The sequence below is a fragment of the Gadus chalcogrammus genome, chromosome 20, assembly GCF_026213295.1.
Source record: "Gadus chalcogrammus isolate NIFS_2021 chromosome 20, NIFS_Gcha_1.0, whole genome shotgun sequence".
Classification (NCBI taxonomy): Eukaryota; Metazoa; Chordata; class Actinopteri; order Gadiformes; family Gadidae; genus Gadus; species Gadus chalcogrammus.
In genome coordinates, this window is record NC_079431.1 from 15,373,342 (window position 1) to 15,390,481 (window position 17,140).

General features: G+C 45.2%; 1 protein-coding gene across 1 annotated transcript in view; it reads right to left on the reverse strand.

Moving 5' to 3' along the window:
• pard3bb (par-3 family cell polarity regulator beta b) overlaps positions 1-17,140 on the reverse strand; it is a 185,719-nt gene that overhangs the window by 138,876 nt on the left and 29,703 nt on the right. Inside the window, exon 4 of the mRNA XM_056580571.1 lies at positions 4,757-4,910. Coding sequence (XP_056436546.1) covers positions 4,757-4,910 — 154 coding nt within the window. The remainder of the gene's footprint in view (positions 1-4,756; positions 4,911-17,140) is intronic.

Genomic DNA, 17,140 nt, shown 5'->3' on the forward strand with positions numbered 1-17,140 from the left:
CAGCAGCAGCAAGAGTACAAGATCATTCATAGCCCCCTTTCCATCCTATAACCTTTTAGTCTATTGAAATTAGGTTCCTCTGACTAAAAGTTCTAGGTTATTTTGGTGGAAAAGGCAACTCTTCAGACCACAGAAAACATCTGATGGATACGGTTTTAGGTATTATGCCCTAACCCTTGTCTGCCAGAGGATTTCTGTTGGAAAACAGCCATGTATCGGGGAGAAGGTCCATATAATAGAATCCTTGAAAACTGACTTGGGGTGAAATCGCCCAGTGTTAGTGTTTTTGCCGATTGTTCCAGTCCCTGGCTGCAGCAGACCGGAACAGACACAGCACCACGTAGATCCCACACCACGCCTCTGAAGGCCTAAAGCTGATTCACGGTTGATTACATTGATATGCTCTATAGCTCACATGACCAGAGTCACTTTATCTCCCTTCTATACGCTCAACAGGCCCAGACAGCACATGATGTTTGTGTTCACACAGAGCTACAGACCATGAACACCAGAAGGGGGTCAAAGGTGTCAGTGTCGGTGCATTGTTTGGACCAGTCAGGGCATCAGTGAAATCAAGTGTACAACTTTTGACTACTTTTCAAATGCCAGAGAATAATGTGTTGTTTTGTGAACTGAACCGGGCGTTTCAAAGCGTCCCCGGCCATCTGTCTACAATTTGGAAAAATAACAGATATTCAAGGAAAACAGATGAATAAAAAAATATATAATTTCAAAATGTGTTTGACAAGAGGCCACCAAACACTTTATTTAGGCAGAACCTGTCCAAGGTTGACAAACCATACCAAGGAAATCGCTATTTGCTACCTCACTTTTTAATCATTTAGCAGATGCTTGTATTCAAACACCAAAACACACACACTAACACACACACGTAAGTCGGTCTGGAGGGACATCATGGCTAGTGTTTCAAAGAATAATGAGTGTGTGGAAGAGAGTGCTTAAAGCAAGGAGATAAGATGAGGAAGTTATTTAATTACTATAACTAATAGCTTTTCATCATGTTTTAGTGCCCAAAAAACGCAAAGTGAAAAACAATAGAAACTGTGTGTGTGTGTGTGTGTGTGTGTGTGTGTGTGTGTGTGTGTGTGTGTGTGTGTGTGTGTGTGTGTGTGTGTGTGTGTGTGTGTGTGTGTGTGTGTGCGCGCGCGAGATTGTTTTTCTAGAGTTGTTGCTTTAAGTCAGTTAAAAAACATCTGTTTGTTATGTTTGGGAAATGAGCCAGCATCCACGTGTAGCAGATGCATCAGTAGTAACACAAATGTGTGTGTGTGTGTGTGTGTGTGTGTGTGTGTGTGTGTGTGTGTGTGTGTGTGTGTGTGTGTGTGTGTGTGTGTGTGTGTGTGTGTGTGTGTGTGTGTGTGTGTGTGTGTGTGTGTAGAAACTGACTGAGTGTATTTCGAAAGTCTGTCTGTGTGTGCATGCACCTGTGGGCAGACATAAAATGTGTGTTATTGTGTGTGCATGTGTGTGTACAAGTGTGTGTGTGCAATTAGATGTCTATGTATATGCATGTGTGTTGCTCCATTTCTTTACATGTGTGTGTCTCTATATGTGTGTCTCAAGATGTGTGTGCATGTGTGTGTCTTTATCTGTGTACGCTTGTGTGTGTCTCTATGCGTGTGTGTAGCATCCGATCATATCACTCTCTTCACATCTCATCAGCGTACTGCATAAAATCATAATTTCACAGAGCTGATAGATGGAGCGCTGCTCTCAAGTGGCTGCTCACACACACATGGTAGGTGTGTGTGTGTGTGTGTGTGTGTGTGTGTGTGTGTGTGTGTGTGTGTGTGTGTGTGTGTGTTAGAAAAGGCATAACATGTGGGGAGGGAACATTTGTAGTACTTTCGCTTCGTACTTTGTGTATAAAACGGTAGAATTCAAAACATAAAATACTGTGTCTGAATTTGTATATAACCAACAATATGGATAATATTCTTCACCATCGCTAGAAGTAGCAGTAGCTATGTGCAGTAGAAATAGACTCGGTAGTACTCATACGATTCGCAGCATCGGTAGAAATAGTAGTACTAGTAATACCGGAGTACTACCAGTAATGGGAATGGCAGTCAGAAACACTGGGAATGATAGAAGTAGTAGTAGTAGTAGTGGTGGTGGTGCAGACCCGGTCGCCTGACATAGCCTTGCTTTCATTTGAGCCTCCCCGTCAATAAGGACCTATTGATCTGCACATACATCAGTAACAATATGGGGCCAGCCTTTAGTGCTAAGCATCAATGGGGTTTCTCCATTGACCGGGAGACAGACGGAGGAGGGGAGAGCAGCACTGAGAATATACACGTCAGATGATATTTGTAGGGTCAGGTATTGATCGGCTCAAAACGGACCCCTGGTGCTCTTAAGACAGGAGGGAGGGTGGAAATAGTTACATCAGTCCCTAATCAATCACTCCTCAGAGAGATGGGAAGGAGGAGGGAGGGAGGAAGGGGAGATCGAGGAAGGGATGGATGGAAGGAGGGATGGAGTGGGAGGAGGTGAGGGCAGATGGAGGGAGGGATGGAGGTAGGAAAGGAGGAGAGATGGGATGGGAGTGGAAAGAGGGGAGGACGGTAAGTGAGAAGGAGGGATGGAGTGGGAGGAGGTGAGGGGAGATGGAGGGAGGGATGGAGGTAGGAAAGGAGGAGAGATGGGATGGGAGTGGAAAGAGGGGAGGAGGGTAAGTGAGAAGGAGGGATAGAGGGTGAATGGAATGAATGGACGGAGGACAGGAGACGGAGTGGAGTAGAGGAAGGGAACGAGAGGAGGGGGTGTGAGGAACAGTTCAGACAAAGATGAGGGGAACAAAGAGGATATAAAAAACGCTAATAAAAACTTAACCAGTATGTCTTCATGCATCCAACCAGTGAACAGACCAGACTCATAGAATATTTTTGATAATAGGATTTAATAGAACCATTACTAGAAGTTGTATATATTTATGTTTACATGTTTTATTCTTGTCCGAGTCTGATCGAACGGCCATATTTCTTGACATTGTTGTTTGGATTCAAACTGTTAACCAGAAATAACCCAGCTCCACTGAACACAGGGTTCAAACCATCTCCATGATACAGATGAGGAATAAATACAGAGAGAGAGTCAAACAGAGAAAAAAACAGTCACCTAACAGCTCCTAACAGTAACCAGACTCTGAGATGAGAGATCTTCCATCAGTTTGACATAACACATACACTTCCCCTCGTTCTCTTCCTGTGTCTTCCTGTCTCTCCTCGTCTCCTGCTCCTCCTCAGTCCCCACCGAGGTTCCTCTGGTTCCTTCTCTGTCATCTACTCCATCATGCACACCGACTCATTTCATTCCATGTTCCTCATTGTGTTACTCTATTGTAATGACTCCTCCATGGGCTCCGATCTCACACACTGGCCCTGAGATAGCCTCGCTCGTGATACTACCCGACCATAACACAAAAAAGACACGCCAAACATCCCAGAATATGTACCATGTATGACGATGCACGGCATCTCTACCAGCTGTCAAATCTCATTAATACTCTCTTCCCTTCCCTCTCCACCATCCATCTCTCCATTCATCTATACGGGAGCTTTCTGCTGTTCCATGATCTGATCTCCGGAGAGCCATGTTTCATACACTTCTCCATCCAAGGGCCAACCACAGATCCCGGGCCAACCTGGCTGGGATGGAGAACATCAGAGCCCAGAACGTCGACCCGGCCGTGACCTGCCGCCATCACTGATCTCTAACAGGTGGAACATATGTTTAAGGTGTATCCCATGTTTGGGTTAATGCAACGCTAAACAGACCTGCTTCCCGCGTGCACAGTGAAAAGGGAGGGAGTCTGGAGCGGACGCCAGACAAAAAGACGGAGAGAAACAGAGTCTGAGTGGATTCTGTCGTCAGCGGTAATCTGTTCTGTGTACAGAAAAGGTACCAGGAGTCGACCGCGCCGTTTCCGAGATATACGGCACAGAATGGCCACCATATATCCAACAGGGCTACCGATGTCATCCGTTGGCGTATCAGAGTTAAACGTGCTATTAACAGATACACCTCTGCATTTCTGCTTTCATAGCGTTGTAATGAACACCGACTCCCCATCATATAGGGCTAATCAATCGCGTAGCCCGAAAGGTTAAGTCGTTAGCTATTAACGACGGTGGCGGCGTTGGGCCGAATGATGGCAGAACTCTGTTGTGCGGCAGTCAATATGGGATATGTGGAGAGAGAGGGAGATGAATGCCCCTTGGTTAATGGTGCCGGGCGGCTGACGTACACCAGAGCTACCCGGGGTCAAGGACAGGGCTCCCTCTCTGGAGAGATACCCAGCTCCGCCATGTCTGGACTGTGATTACATCTAGCCTGAGATCACACCACTCCACTGCGCGGCAGAGCTCAGAGCCCACTCCTGGCGATGGGGTTAAGAGGGGGCCTCGCTTTTTATCCAGCATTTCAAATGATTTGTGCAGATGTATTTTAGTGTGCTGAAATTAAGAATTCACAGTAAGACGCTTTCGGTAAAAGTCTGCTAAATGACCAAAGAGTGGTAGTATTTTTCTAGCACATCTAGTAGAACGTGGCATTACCATCGCCAGGGGTAGGGGCTTGATTCCCTGTCAGACACAAATGGTAGAGCAAACCAACTAGTAGGGGAAGACATTATCAACTCCTACCGGGGCCAAACATGTTAAGAATGCATGAGCTAACAATAATTAGCTGGCTAAATGAGCCAATATATCTTCACCGGAAGAGTACTCACTGGACTTGAGGGCTGTGGAGTTCACCTCGATCTCCCCCCCTCGGATAGGCTGGAACACAGAGAGCTCTGATTGGTAGAGGTCTGGGCTGGGGGCGGGACTAGTGCCGGCCACGCCCCTCTGCTGGGCCTCCTTCTCCTCATACACTGCCATTAGCTGGAAGGAGGGAGAATGATGTGTTACACTTCAAAATACTTACTCATGTTTAATATCTAAGGTAAATTAAACACAAAATAAAAATAAGAGGCATAAAATGCAAGAGCAAGTTAGAGGGTAAAGTGGCAACGATTTCTGGATTATGAGACAGAAAAGTAACTAAACTGTTCAATCGTTCTTGGTTCGATCAGCATTGTAAAAAGTCTAATCGGCAGGTTTCCATCTCTCTGCAGGCAAATAGCTAATTAAATTAAATGTAATTAACTGCTAACTGCTAACGAAAGAATAAAATGCCAGAGCAAATTAAAGGTTAAGGAAAACATGTTCCTGAATTAGGAAGGATATATTTGTAAAATATTCCCCTACTGTGTGCAGGACAAAAAAATCAAGCTCCCAGCTGCTTCTTCCATTATACATCGATGCGAGGCCAAGCCTACGAAGTCCGCAGAACCCCCAACCCAGCCCAGCTCAAGCTATTTATGCACCGAACAATGACACAGAGAGGCAGATAAAAGCGCGCAGGAGTGATTTCAGTTTGAGGATACCCGCTTGCAAAACAAAAAAGGACATATTTCTTAATAAACTAAGAACAACACATCCTGAGCCTGCTCCACAGACAGAAAGTCTGGTACTACAGGCCCCTAGATACTTGGCCCCTAGATCACCCTGCGGAAGGAAAAGTTTCTCGTACAACAAATTGGTTCTCTGTCCCTGGATTACCTTGCGGATGAGCACGCTATACAGGATGTCCAAGGAGCCCAGCATATCTGCGACAGTGTGTGTGTTCTGCTACCCTTCAACAGCTAGCTCCATTCGTGGCTCCCCCTCTCAGTGTGTGTGTGAATGCTGGGGTTAGCACTAGCGGCGTTATATCGTGGAATCCCGGTCTATTGACCATAGGACTGAGTCTGCGTTTAGCGTCCTGTAGCACGCCGCTAGCATCTCACTGTTCTGGGGGCCTCCATGCCCGAGCTGAATGGACCCTGTGTGTGTGTGTGTGCCTATGTGTACATGGATATGTACACAAGAAAGGGGAGTGTGCCAGTAGAGCTAGAGGTTTCCTGCCCAACACACACCCACCTGCACACATAGGCAGTGTGGATGTTGACTAGCTACTTATCAAAAAAACTGATTCAGACGCTATAACAATCTGCTAAGCTCACGTGCTCACACACAAACACATATACACACACACACACACACACTCCTGTGCACATCAGGAATAATCTTTTTATTTTTGCTGTACAATGTCAGCAATGTTCGTGTCTCTGATCCCCTCTCTGTGTGGATTTGTAAAGCTGGTTCCAGTACAGGACTGCCTGTGTGATGATGCCGAGTTCCAGAACACTGTCCCCCCCCCACCTCCTCTCCTCTCTCACAACCCCACCACCACAATCCCCCCATGCAACCCACACAAACCAACACCACACATTGGGTCTCACTTTTACACACAAACCAACACCACACATTGGGTCTCACTTTTACACACAAACCAACACCACACATTGGGTCTCACTTTTACACACACACACACACACACACACACACACACACACACACACACACACACACACACACACACACACACACACACACACACACACACACACACACACACACACACACATATTATCAGATATGTTTCTATTGCATGTCATGCAATCACATCAACACATTTGTGCACAAGCATGTACATGCACACATTTACAGATTGAATTTACATGGATTTTTCAGGGTGTGGTTATGACCATTTTAACCAGCAAAATTATAAACCATACATGTTGACGTACCACATGTATGCATGCAGGAACAACCTACCACCAGACAATTCTGTAGGAATGCATTTACAGTGTATGTACATTGTGTACGCAGATAACAATGTGTATGTGTATGCATGACTCCATATGGGTCAAGTGTATGTTTGTGCCTGTATACATGCATGTCTCTGTCTGTATATAAATCTACCAGACACCGGGGATAAAATGTGTAGGCATAAATGAACAGACTGGAAAGGATTCTGAAAATAGAAACAAAGAGCAGAGAAAGAGCTGTCATGTTTCCTGAATTACACACGAATACAACTACTGTAAAACAAGACTGATGACAAGGTCATGAGGGAGAGACAGAGAGAGCGAGAGAGCACGAGAGTGAGAGCGAAAGAGAGAGAGAGAGGTGGAAAGAAAGGGAGAAAGAGAGAAAAAGTGACAGAGACAGAGAACGTGGAAAGACAAGGAAAGGCTGACAGACGGACAGAGACAGAAATACCGACAGACATTTGGTATCATAACTATGCTCTGAAAAACAAAGTACTAAATGTATGAATAAGCAAAACCAGTAGTCTTTTGTCATGACGAATGTGTCAACACAAATCTAGTAAAATATTTAAATTTTTTATAACCAATATAATCCAGCAGTAGGATTTAGCTTGCAGCTTGGTCAAACAGATAGGGCACTCCACACTACTTGCTCTATTCTCTCTATGGACAATCGACATTCAGATTAGCTAATAATCCCTCTCATTTAAAAGGTTAAACGCTAAATCTGGCTAGCCTTCTGTCCCAAAGCTCCAACCTCACACTACATCACCACCTCTCTCCTATCTCTCTCTCTCTCTCTCTCTCTGATACTACCGCTCTCTGTCTACGTCTCTCATCACATCAATACAACATGGTCAATACAAGGTTTACACAGGTTAGCCGAGACAGGCTTTGGCTATACTCTTAGCAGTGTTTGTGTGTGTATGTGTGCGTGTGCGTGCGTGTGTGTTTAAGTGAACTGTATGTCTAATTGTGTTAGATGAAGGAAGACTGATGAATGGTTAATGTTTTCCTTCCACATTGACAGTAAATCTACCTTTATGTCTAGATGGGAAACATTAAACAAAGGTTTCAGTAAACAGGATGCAATATATCCGCACACGCACACACATACACTTTTGACATGTTGCCATCTATGTTCAATCAATCCTCTTACTAATCAGATCGATTAGGAGCAGAATGATTAGACTATATTGGATCAATAAAGCCAATCAGCCAAATGCATTTGCCTGCAGGTAGCTCACACACACACACAAACAACTTTTTAAATATGCTTAAGCTATCCATATAGAGCTTCGATTTCTACTCACAACCACTTACCATAGGAGATCTATGAAGTATGTGCATATGTGTGTGTGTGTGTGTGTGTGTGTGTGTGTGCCTGTGTGTGTGGTTGTGTGTGTGTTGACATCTTACACAGTCAGCATTACCCTCAGCAATGACCATTCAATCACTCGCTCCTTGACGAGCATACTAAAAGTTAAAGACGCACACATACACACACATGCAAGTACACACACACACACAAATATATAGCCTCCACACGGCGATGTAATTTGTAAGTGACACCAATAATTTAGAACGGCTAGTTTACAATGAGGGCCGGAAGGTTTAGATGTCAGGGTGTTTGGCTGCCAGCAGAAAAGCACTGGATTTGATCCCCCTATTGTCTGCAGCCTACTCTCTAGGCATCTTTAAACAAGATGCCCTAACCCCTCCCTGTCCCTTAATGACGTCAATCTAAACTCACTGTTTAAGTCGCTTTGAATAAAAACTTTAAAAAGGGACTAAAATTGCTTTACGACTAAATAGTATTCATGGTTATAGCATTGTATAGTGTATGCAACTGTTGTCTTTTCTCCAGGTATTTCTATTCTTTAATCCTTATGTACGTTACATGTCCCTCTTCAATGGTTTATTTTAATATGTTTAGCATGCCCGTGTGAAGTGTTCTGAAAGGGTCTGAAAACCCTTCTTGCCCGTTGTCCGTTCATTCTGCCCTGTTCCTCCTTTCCTGCACTCATCCGTAGTCTAATTTCCACCTTCTCTCATTTCATCAACTTTATCTCCCTCTCTCCATCTCTCTCAGCTACTGTTACACAGCTGGCTCAACCGGAGAGTGAGTGATACAAAAGAGAAAGAAAGGAGAGAAAGAAAGGAGCGCAAGAAAGAGAAAGATTAATAGAGAGCAACGGTGGGCATATCTTTGTAATCCCACTGAAGGAAAAGAGTAGCGTGTCATTAAAGGATGAGGGGCACATGCAAAGATAAACACACAGACAGTACGTCGACACACACACAGCCCCACCGGCCTGGAGACACACACATAGCTTAACAGCACCACCTAGTTTAAAACCAGAGGAACTGCAGTCGGTCAGGATCTATGATGCTGCTATGACGTCCCACAGATAAACACACAGGTTATAATATCATAATAAAGAATCAGGTTGCACTGTATAGCTCTGTTTCTTTCACTTCGGACCGCTATTGAAAGCTCTGAAGTCTGTCTGACAGTAAGCTAGTCTAAGAACCTGGTCCCTCCCTCATTCGCTCTTCCCCTCTCCCCTCTCTCTCCCTCTCACTCTCTGTCTTCCTGCCCCTCCTCTCCATGTTTTCTATTTTATTACCCTTCTGTCACGTTTTCCTCTCTTCTCTTCCATTTTTGAAGTCTGCCTTCTTCCACACCTCACCTCCGACCCCCTCCGTCTCATCCATCGTTCGCTCCATCCATCGATTCCTCCATCCCTCGCTTCCCCCCCCCCCTCCCCCTTCCCCCCTGCTCTCCATTCTCAAGGCTCCTTGACGTTCTCTACAAACCAGCGTAAATCTCGCTGCTCCGCCACTTTGCCCCACCGGACACACTCAGCCAGGAACCAAGATGCCATCGATTAACACATGAATCTGATACTCTCTCAGACACCACTTCCACACCACAAACCCCCAACACCACACACCCCACCCCCAAACATCACACACCCAAACCACACCATCCACCTCCCCTAGTGCTTTCACAGTGTCTCGGGTTGATGGAGAAAGCATCAGATGGAGGGATGATCAACAGATGTTAAGAGACAGAGAGAGAGACACAGACCATGAGGAAAAGAAAGGAGAAGGGACGAGTGAGACAACGAGGAATGAGGACTGAGAAGGAAACAAGAGGGAAAAAAAAGAATAAAACAACAAAATAATGAAAGAAAGAACAAAAGAAAGACTTAAAGAACGAAAGGTAGAAAGAGTAACACTTCTCAATAAGGGTACATTCATTAAACATTGATTAATATTAGTTAATGCATTAATGAAGCATTATTATATAGCATTAGCATAGGGGTTTGAGTTAGTTGTTTAGGGTTAACCCAAACCCTATTAAATAATATATACGGTACATTAATTCCTTAGTTAACATAAAAACCATTACCATTGTTAACCTAAACACCATTAGTAAACATGAACACCATTACTAAAGACCTTAGTTAATGCTCATTAATGCATTAAATTCTAATTAATGGTTAATGAGGGTACTCTTTTCGCTATCGTAAGTGTTCCCGATTGACAGAAAGAACGGAAACTAACAAACGAACAGAGAGCCCAAAAATAGGAGCGAGAGAGAAAGAGCGAGGAAGACATCAAGTGCAGATAATGTCCCGCTCCAGCACTCCTCCTGGTATGAGGCCCCCTTAAACACATTCATCACCGGCAGCACACACATCTACACAAAAACAGATGCAGACAAAATATATATATTCCTCTCTGCCTCCCTCTCTTGACCGTGACCTATCTGCTGATGTCATCGATCGGTCGCCATGGTAATCAATAACGCGGATGGCTTTGTCTCTGCACTGAGCATACGGATGAACAGAAATCACCTGCTCAGCAATTTAAAGAGTCTAGTGTGTGTGTGCGTGTGTGTACGCCCTCCATTGACCTCCAGTCACTTCCCCGATACATTGGATTATGATAAAGTGAGAGACACAGACATAAAGCCAGAGAGCAGGAGAGGAGGAGCGGGAGAGGGGACAGGAGGAAAATATGAATAAAAGAACGAGATCCGCTAAGGCGGAGCGAGAGGAAGAGAGACAGAATTATATTAAAAAGAAAGTGGAGGAGGATGAAGACGGAGAGATAAAAAGAGAAGGAGAAGTAGAGAAAGAGAGAGAAGATATAGCGCCTCAAAGACAAGGTCAGGGAAATGGAGATGTCAGAGAGAGAGAGAGAGAGAGAGAGAGAGAGAGAGAGAGACACAGAGAAAGAGAAAGAGAGACACACGCATACAGAGAGAGACAGAGAGATAGAGAGAAACAGATAGGAAGATAGCTGACCAGGCAGCATTTTAAAGCAACAGTGCAAGGAGGAAGAGGAGAACTAGAGCATCTCCGGTGACTTTCTGAACTTCAGACAGACTCTACTAGTCTGTCGTAGAGCCAGAACAGAACCGGTCCTTCTGCTTCCACACTCGTACAGATGGAGCACACACACGTCACCCCATGTGCGTGTTGGTTTTTCACTGGTTATCATTGTGTGTGTGTGTGTGTGTGTGTGTGTGTGTGTGTGTGTGTGTGTGTGTGTGTGTGTGTGTGTGTGTGTGTGTGTGTGTGTGTGGTCCCTGTGTGTGTGTGTGCGCGGTCTCTGAGGACGGGTACGGACACAAACAGGCCATATGGACCATCGCCATGGAAACATAACATCACAGATGGACACGTGCTGTCCATCTGATGCTCCTGTGGCTTCACTCGCATCACACAGCAGAAGGAACTCTTTCAATTAGCACACTAATTATTAACTTTTCATAGCATTTTTCAACATTCGTCACACTGGTCAGACCCTGGTTAGGGCAATTACCCATTCTGATTGGCTGAACGTGTACCAGGTGATGTCCAATATCGCAAACCACGGCAAGTGGGGTCACATGACTTTTAGTAAACAAGGCACAAAATGTAGATGGAAATAATAGTGAAATAGAGAGAGGGAAAGATAGAGAAAAATATATTTGAGAAAAAATAAATCAAGACAGAGAGGGAGAGAGTCTGCAGATAAATAGAAGGATAAGGGACATAAAAAGAGACAAAAGGAGAACAAATATGAGCTGGAGAGCAAGAGATGACTATATGAGGAGGAGGAAAAAGAAAAGGGGTGATAAAGATAGAGACATAAAAGAGGGGGGAAAGAAAAGTAGAAGAGACATTAAGATGGAGATAAAAAGTAAGTGGGAGGGAGAGATTTATGTAAGAGATAAATACACGATAGAGAAAGAGAGAAATACAAGCGAGAGAGAGAGAGAGAGAGAGAGAGAGAGAGAGAGAGAGAGAGAGAAAAATAAGCGGAGAAGGAGATGTACAAAAGAGAAGAATACAAGAGAGAAATAAAAGTACGAGAGAGAGATACAATTATGGCAGGAAATAAAAAGGGTTTGAGAGAGAGAGGGAGCATTTTTTAAAGAGAGAAAAATAAAACTTAAAGTAACATTAAGTTACACCAACTAACTTAATCCTCGTAATTCCCCTTTCTCTTTCCTCAATTTTGACATTGTTTTATTGAATCAGTTTTCTTAGTAATACCTTTGTGTTGGATTTGGCAATATAAGATTTCTAATCTTGACATTCTAATAAAGCCAATTTGATATATGAGAGAGAGAGAGAGAGAGAGAGAGAGAGAGAGAGAGAGAGAGAGAGAGAGAGAGAGAGAGAGAGAGAAAGAGAGAGAGAGAGAGAGAGAGAGAGAGAGAGAGAGAGAGAGAGAGAGAGAGAGAGAGAAAGAGAAAGAGAAAGAGAGAGAGAGAGAGAGAGAGAGAGAGAGAGAGAGAGAGAGAGAGAGAGATTTGTGATTAACAAATTGGATATGAGAAGAAAATACTGGGGTATTAAAAAGGGGACGCTCGAAAAGAGAAAGAGAAAGAGAAGGACAGAGAGACGGACACATCCGAAGCTGGTTGTCCAGTGAGCCCTGTGTAGGCAAGCCCACGCAGGGGGACTCGTGCTGGGCAACCCCAGCTGCCTAGCGGGGCGCTGGTGGTGGTGGCGCTGGTGGGAGTGAAGGCTGCCGTTCTTATTTATGCACACTCATAAACCAGGAAGGAAACACTAACCATTCATCAAAGCCACATGCGCACACTGGCCACAAACACACAAACCACACACACTCATAAACACATTCATATATAACTCGGCAAACATACACAGAAGCCGCACGCACACACACACAAACCAAATGTGAAACTCAAACACACACACACACACACACACACACACACACACACACACACACACACACACACACACACACACACACACACACACACACACACACACACACACACACACACTTTAACAAGCATTGCTTCCTCTGTGGCACAAATACAAGCACACACATTCATCATCACTATACATCACTATATCTTTTCCTCTGCCCACCCTTTCAGAGAGGGAAAGAGACAACATATTTATACAATAGGATGCAGTAGCATTTGATGCAAAACATAGTATTGCTACTAGAGTATCTGTTGATGAGATGGTAATACTATCACTTGGAGGACGTCAACTCGCAGCACCAGTTCATTTTAGAAGTGAACGTAAAAGGAAAACCTCCACGATTGTGCTATCTCATTATTATTAATTTAAAATGCCTTGTTGCCACGCTGAAGAAACCAGACCAAAGAGTACGAATTTACCATTACCTGGATTTGGATTAATAAATAGACATTTTTGAATTCATATTATAATCGAGGGCATGAGAAGGCATTGTATTTGAGGCTCAGATTGGCGTAATGCATTTCTGTGTTTGAGGTTTGAAACGGGGTGTTAAAAACCGTGGTTGATCTTGAAACGTCCGTGGCTGTTTGCGTTGTATTTAAAGCGTATTCAGCGTTCACTCTTCAGCTCTCCCCCTGATTTCCACCTCTCTCATTCACCCTTTTATTTCCCCATCCCTTTCTTCCCTTTCATCCGCCTCAGCCTATTCACACGCACCCTCCTCGCACAATGGCTGTCTGAGGGGCTTTAGAAGGAGGGATTTGCAGTCTGTCAGATGTGAATGATTAAGACACACACGCAGACACACACACACACAGACACACACACAAGCACAGAAGTGTGTACGGTGGTTTGTTAAGGATTAGTGGTCAGTGTGTCTGCTGACAGTCCTAAACCAAGGTGTGTGTGTGTGTGTGTGTGTGTGTGTGTGTGTGTGTGTGTGTGTGTGTGTGTGTGTGTGTGTGTGTGTGTGTGTGTGTGTGTGTGTGTGTGTGTGTGTGTGTGTGTGTGTGTGTGTGTGTGTCACAGGTTACATGCTGCGGAACACAAGCATTATGCCTCAACACAAATATTTGACATGTTGTATATATATTATTTGTTATGGCTCAGTTGTTCATAAATGTCCAGACTCCAAGTGACTTCACTTGAGAAGACACTGATTAACCTGTCATCACATAGAAGGAATGAGAGCCCTGGAACAATAGAGCGAGGAGAAAAATAGAAAGTGAGCGCGTGACAAAGCATTACAGAAATTGACATTGAGAGAGATGGCACGAAAAAGAGATAGAGCAGCAGAGATGCATGCAGATGAACTATAATGGGTGTGTCATCGAAACAGTTAGCGTTAATACACTTTCCATTCCAGCTGACCTGCTGCTTGACCCAGTGAGGCCGGTCTGGGGGGGGGGGGGGGTTGTCTGGGACACTAGTGGATTACAGCATCCACACGCCCCTAATGGTGGGCCACTCTGGGGATTAGGGGGTTAATGGTTAAAAGGTGGTCTCCGCACCCCCGAAAGCTTATCGGGGGGCCGCAGGACTGGCGGAGAACAAGGAAACCAATCTCCGCCTCTCATCTGGACACTCCCAACCACCACTTCCTCCAAGCCCTGCTGCAGCGCTGGCGGACGGACTGGGAGATGATTATCTCCTGTTTAACCATGGATAAATAATCCCCTACACACGTCCCCAGCCAATCCATTAACCCACCAGAAGAACAGCAAACATCTGCCTCCCAGGTTACAAGAGATTGTTGTTTTTAAGATAACATGTAGAAGGTTTCATTGTTATAAACCATAACATTGAGCACGCCCATGTTCAGGGCATTGAGCCAGGCAAGGCCGTAAAACCCAGGGGCTTGAGTTTGACTTCCTCCCCACAAGAGGAGCCTGCTCGTCAGGGAGCAGAGGGGATTCTTGTCCCAGTGCGGAGGCCTTGGCAGCACAGCAGGCCACCTGGGTCTCTTTAAGAGCTGCCCTGGTGTGAGGGCCAAGCTGCCTGCTAGCCAGGCAGACTAACAGGGTCAGCTCCACTGGAGCCATCGATCGCAGCGTCTAATTAATGTGCCGTCAACTTTTGCATTTGGCTGGGAAACGCTGGCTTCATAAGCAATGGGAGGTGCTCCACTGCCCGTGTCCGATGGCTTCATCTGAGATTCTCCATGTCTTTTTAAATCGTTGCGTTTCAATTCTCGATGGCGATAACGTTTTATGATGTTGTGAAATTGAAGGCTATTAAAGTCACATCTTTCCATAGCTGAGCCCCATGAAGCGCGCATTGCAGGCACACACACAGAGTCAAAATGGAGCTGTTGGCGTCGTGATGAGGTGGTGTAAGTGCAGCCCTGGTGTAACGGGGTCGTCGTGTGTGGAGGAGGGCTGGGCGGGCCGGGTATCCCCTGGTGGTGCTGAATTAGGAGTGGAGGGCTGGATGGCCTAGATATGTCCCTGATTGGCTGTTTACTCCCATCTCCCCATGTGAAGACGTGGAGCCCCCTTTAATCTGCTCATTAGTGATTGCAGATGCTCTGGTTAGAGAGAGGAGGAACAGGGTGTGTGTGTGTGTGTGTGTGTGTGTGTGTGTGTGTGTGTGTGTGTGTGTGTGTGTGTGTGTGTGTGTGTGTGTGTGTGTCTCGCTCTGTGTCTGTCTGTGTGCATGAGGTTGTTGTTGCATTCGGGGCAAACACCATCATAAAGATTTCCCACATTCCCAGCTTGCATGAAAATAAACGCCAATTGAAAGGCACACAATCATGCAAAAGGAAGATGTTTCGAAAAATGAAATCAATCTCCCACCTCATCGCATTCTAACGCACCGTTTGGGCTTCAGGGAGATTTGTAAATACAGCTTACTTATCAAGATCCAAAACCGGTCGTACGGCATGAAGTCACCAGTGGTGGAGCTCAACGTCAACGCTGGTGTCAGAGGTTCCCCAGCTCCTAAGGCCTGAGAAGGCTCAAGAATCCATCCCTGCTTCGCCACGACACAGCTCAATGAAGGGTGAAGGCTAACCATCTGCCATTTACTCCCACTCCTCACTCATCTTCTCATTGACTCCGCAGGCGAAAAGAACAAAAACATGTTTGTTGCGATCCCTGGTTCCAAAACCGGTCCCGCTCCGGTCCTGGGGTTCCCGAGACACACGGGATGATCTATTGGAGTGTGCTCCGTGCTTTTAGGCAACGCTTCACGATGGCTCCATGGAGGTTTCTCCTCTCTCTTCCCTGACCTTTCAGCTCATTATTTCCAACAGTATGAGTGTTCTCCATGCTTTGGGCACTGTTTATTTTTACACACTGAGGAACTGGAGAACAGGGGGTTAGAAGTTCGACTTCTTAAATCTGCACCGCAATGGTAATTCATGCAGAAACACAACTGTTTTTTTGGCATGAACCTCAAATAAATATACATAAATTAATTGTCTTTTCCAACAGATATTATTTGTTCAACCACTCGACAAAAGCATACCAAAACAGAGAATCTTGCTTGATTTATTAAACAGGGCATTAACTACTGTTTAGTATAGGCGGCGGATAAGATCCAACAGGGGCGGGGTCATCACCGTTAACACACCTTCACTTCCACTCAGTCACACATTCGCTCTCAGCCGTAGCTCTGCCTCATCAAGGAGAACCACAGATTATTACAGGGATACCAGTGTGTGTGTGTGTGTGTGTGTGTGCAGGGGTTGGGTAATTAAGAGAAGCTGTTACCATCACTCACACACTGGGGACAGGCTTTTGAGTTTTAGAACACACCCACCGCCCAGCACATTACTTATTGTCAATGGATGTAAATCTCTCCACTGCACTTTGTGTGTGTGTGTGTGTGTGTGTGTGTGTGTGTGTGTGTGTGTGTGTGTGTGTGTGTGTGTGTGTGTGTGTGTGTGTGTGTGTGTGTGTGTGTGTGTGTGTGTGTGTGTGTGTGTGTGTGCATTTATCAATCACTTTCTCAAAGACACAAATCTCCCAAACACACACACAAATCTCCCAAACACACACACACACACACACACACACACACACACACACACACACACACACACACACACACACACACACACACACACACACACACACACACACACACACACACACACACACAGTGGCTGACATGAGTGGCTGACATGAGTGGTGGTGCCCCCAACAGTTCCATAATGGAGTAGGTGAAC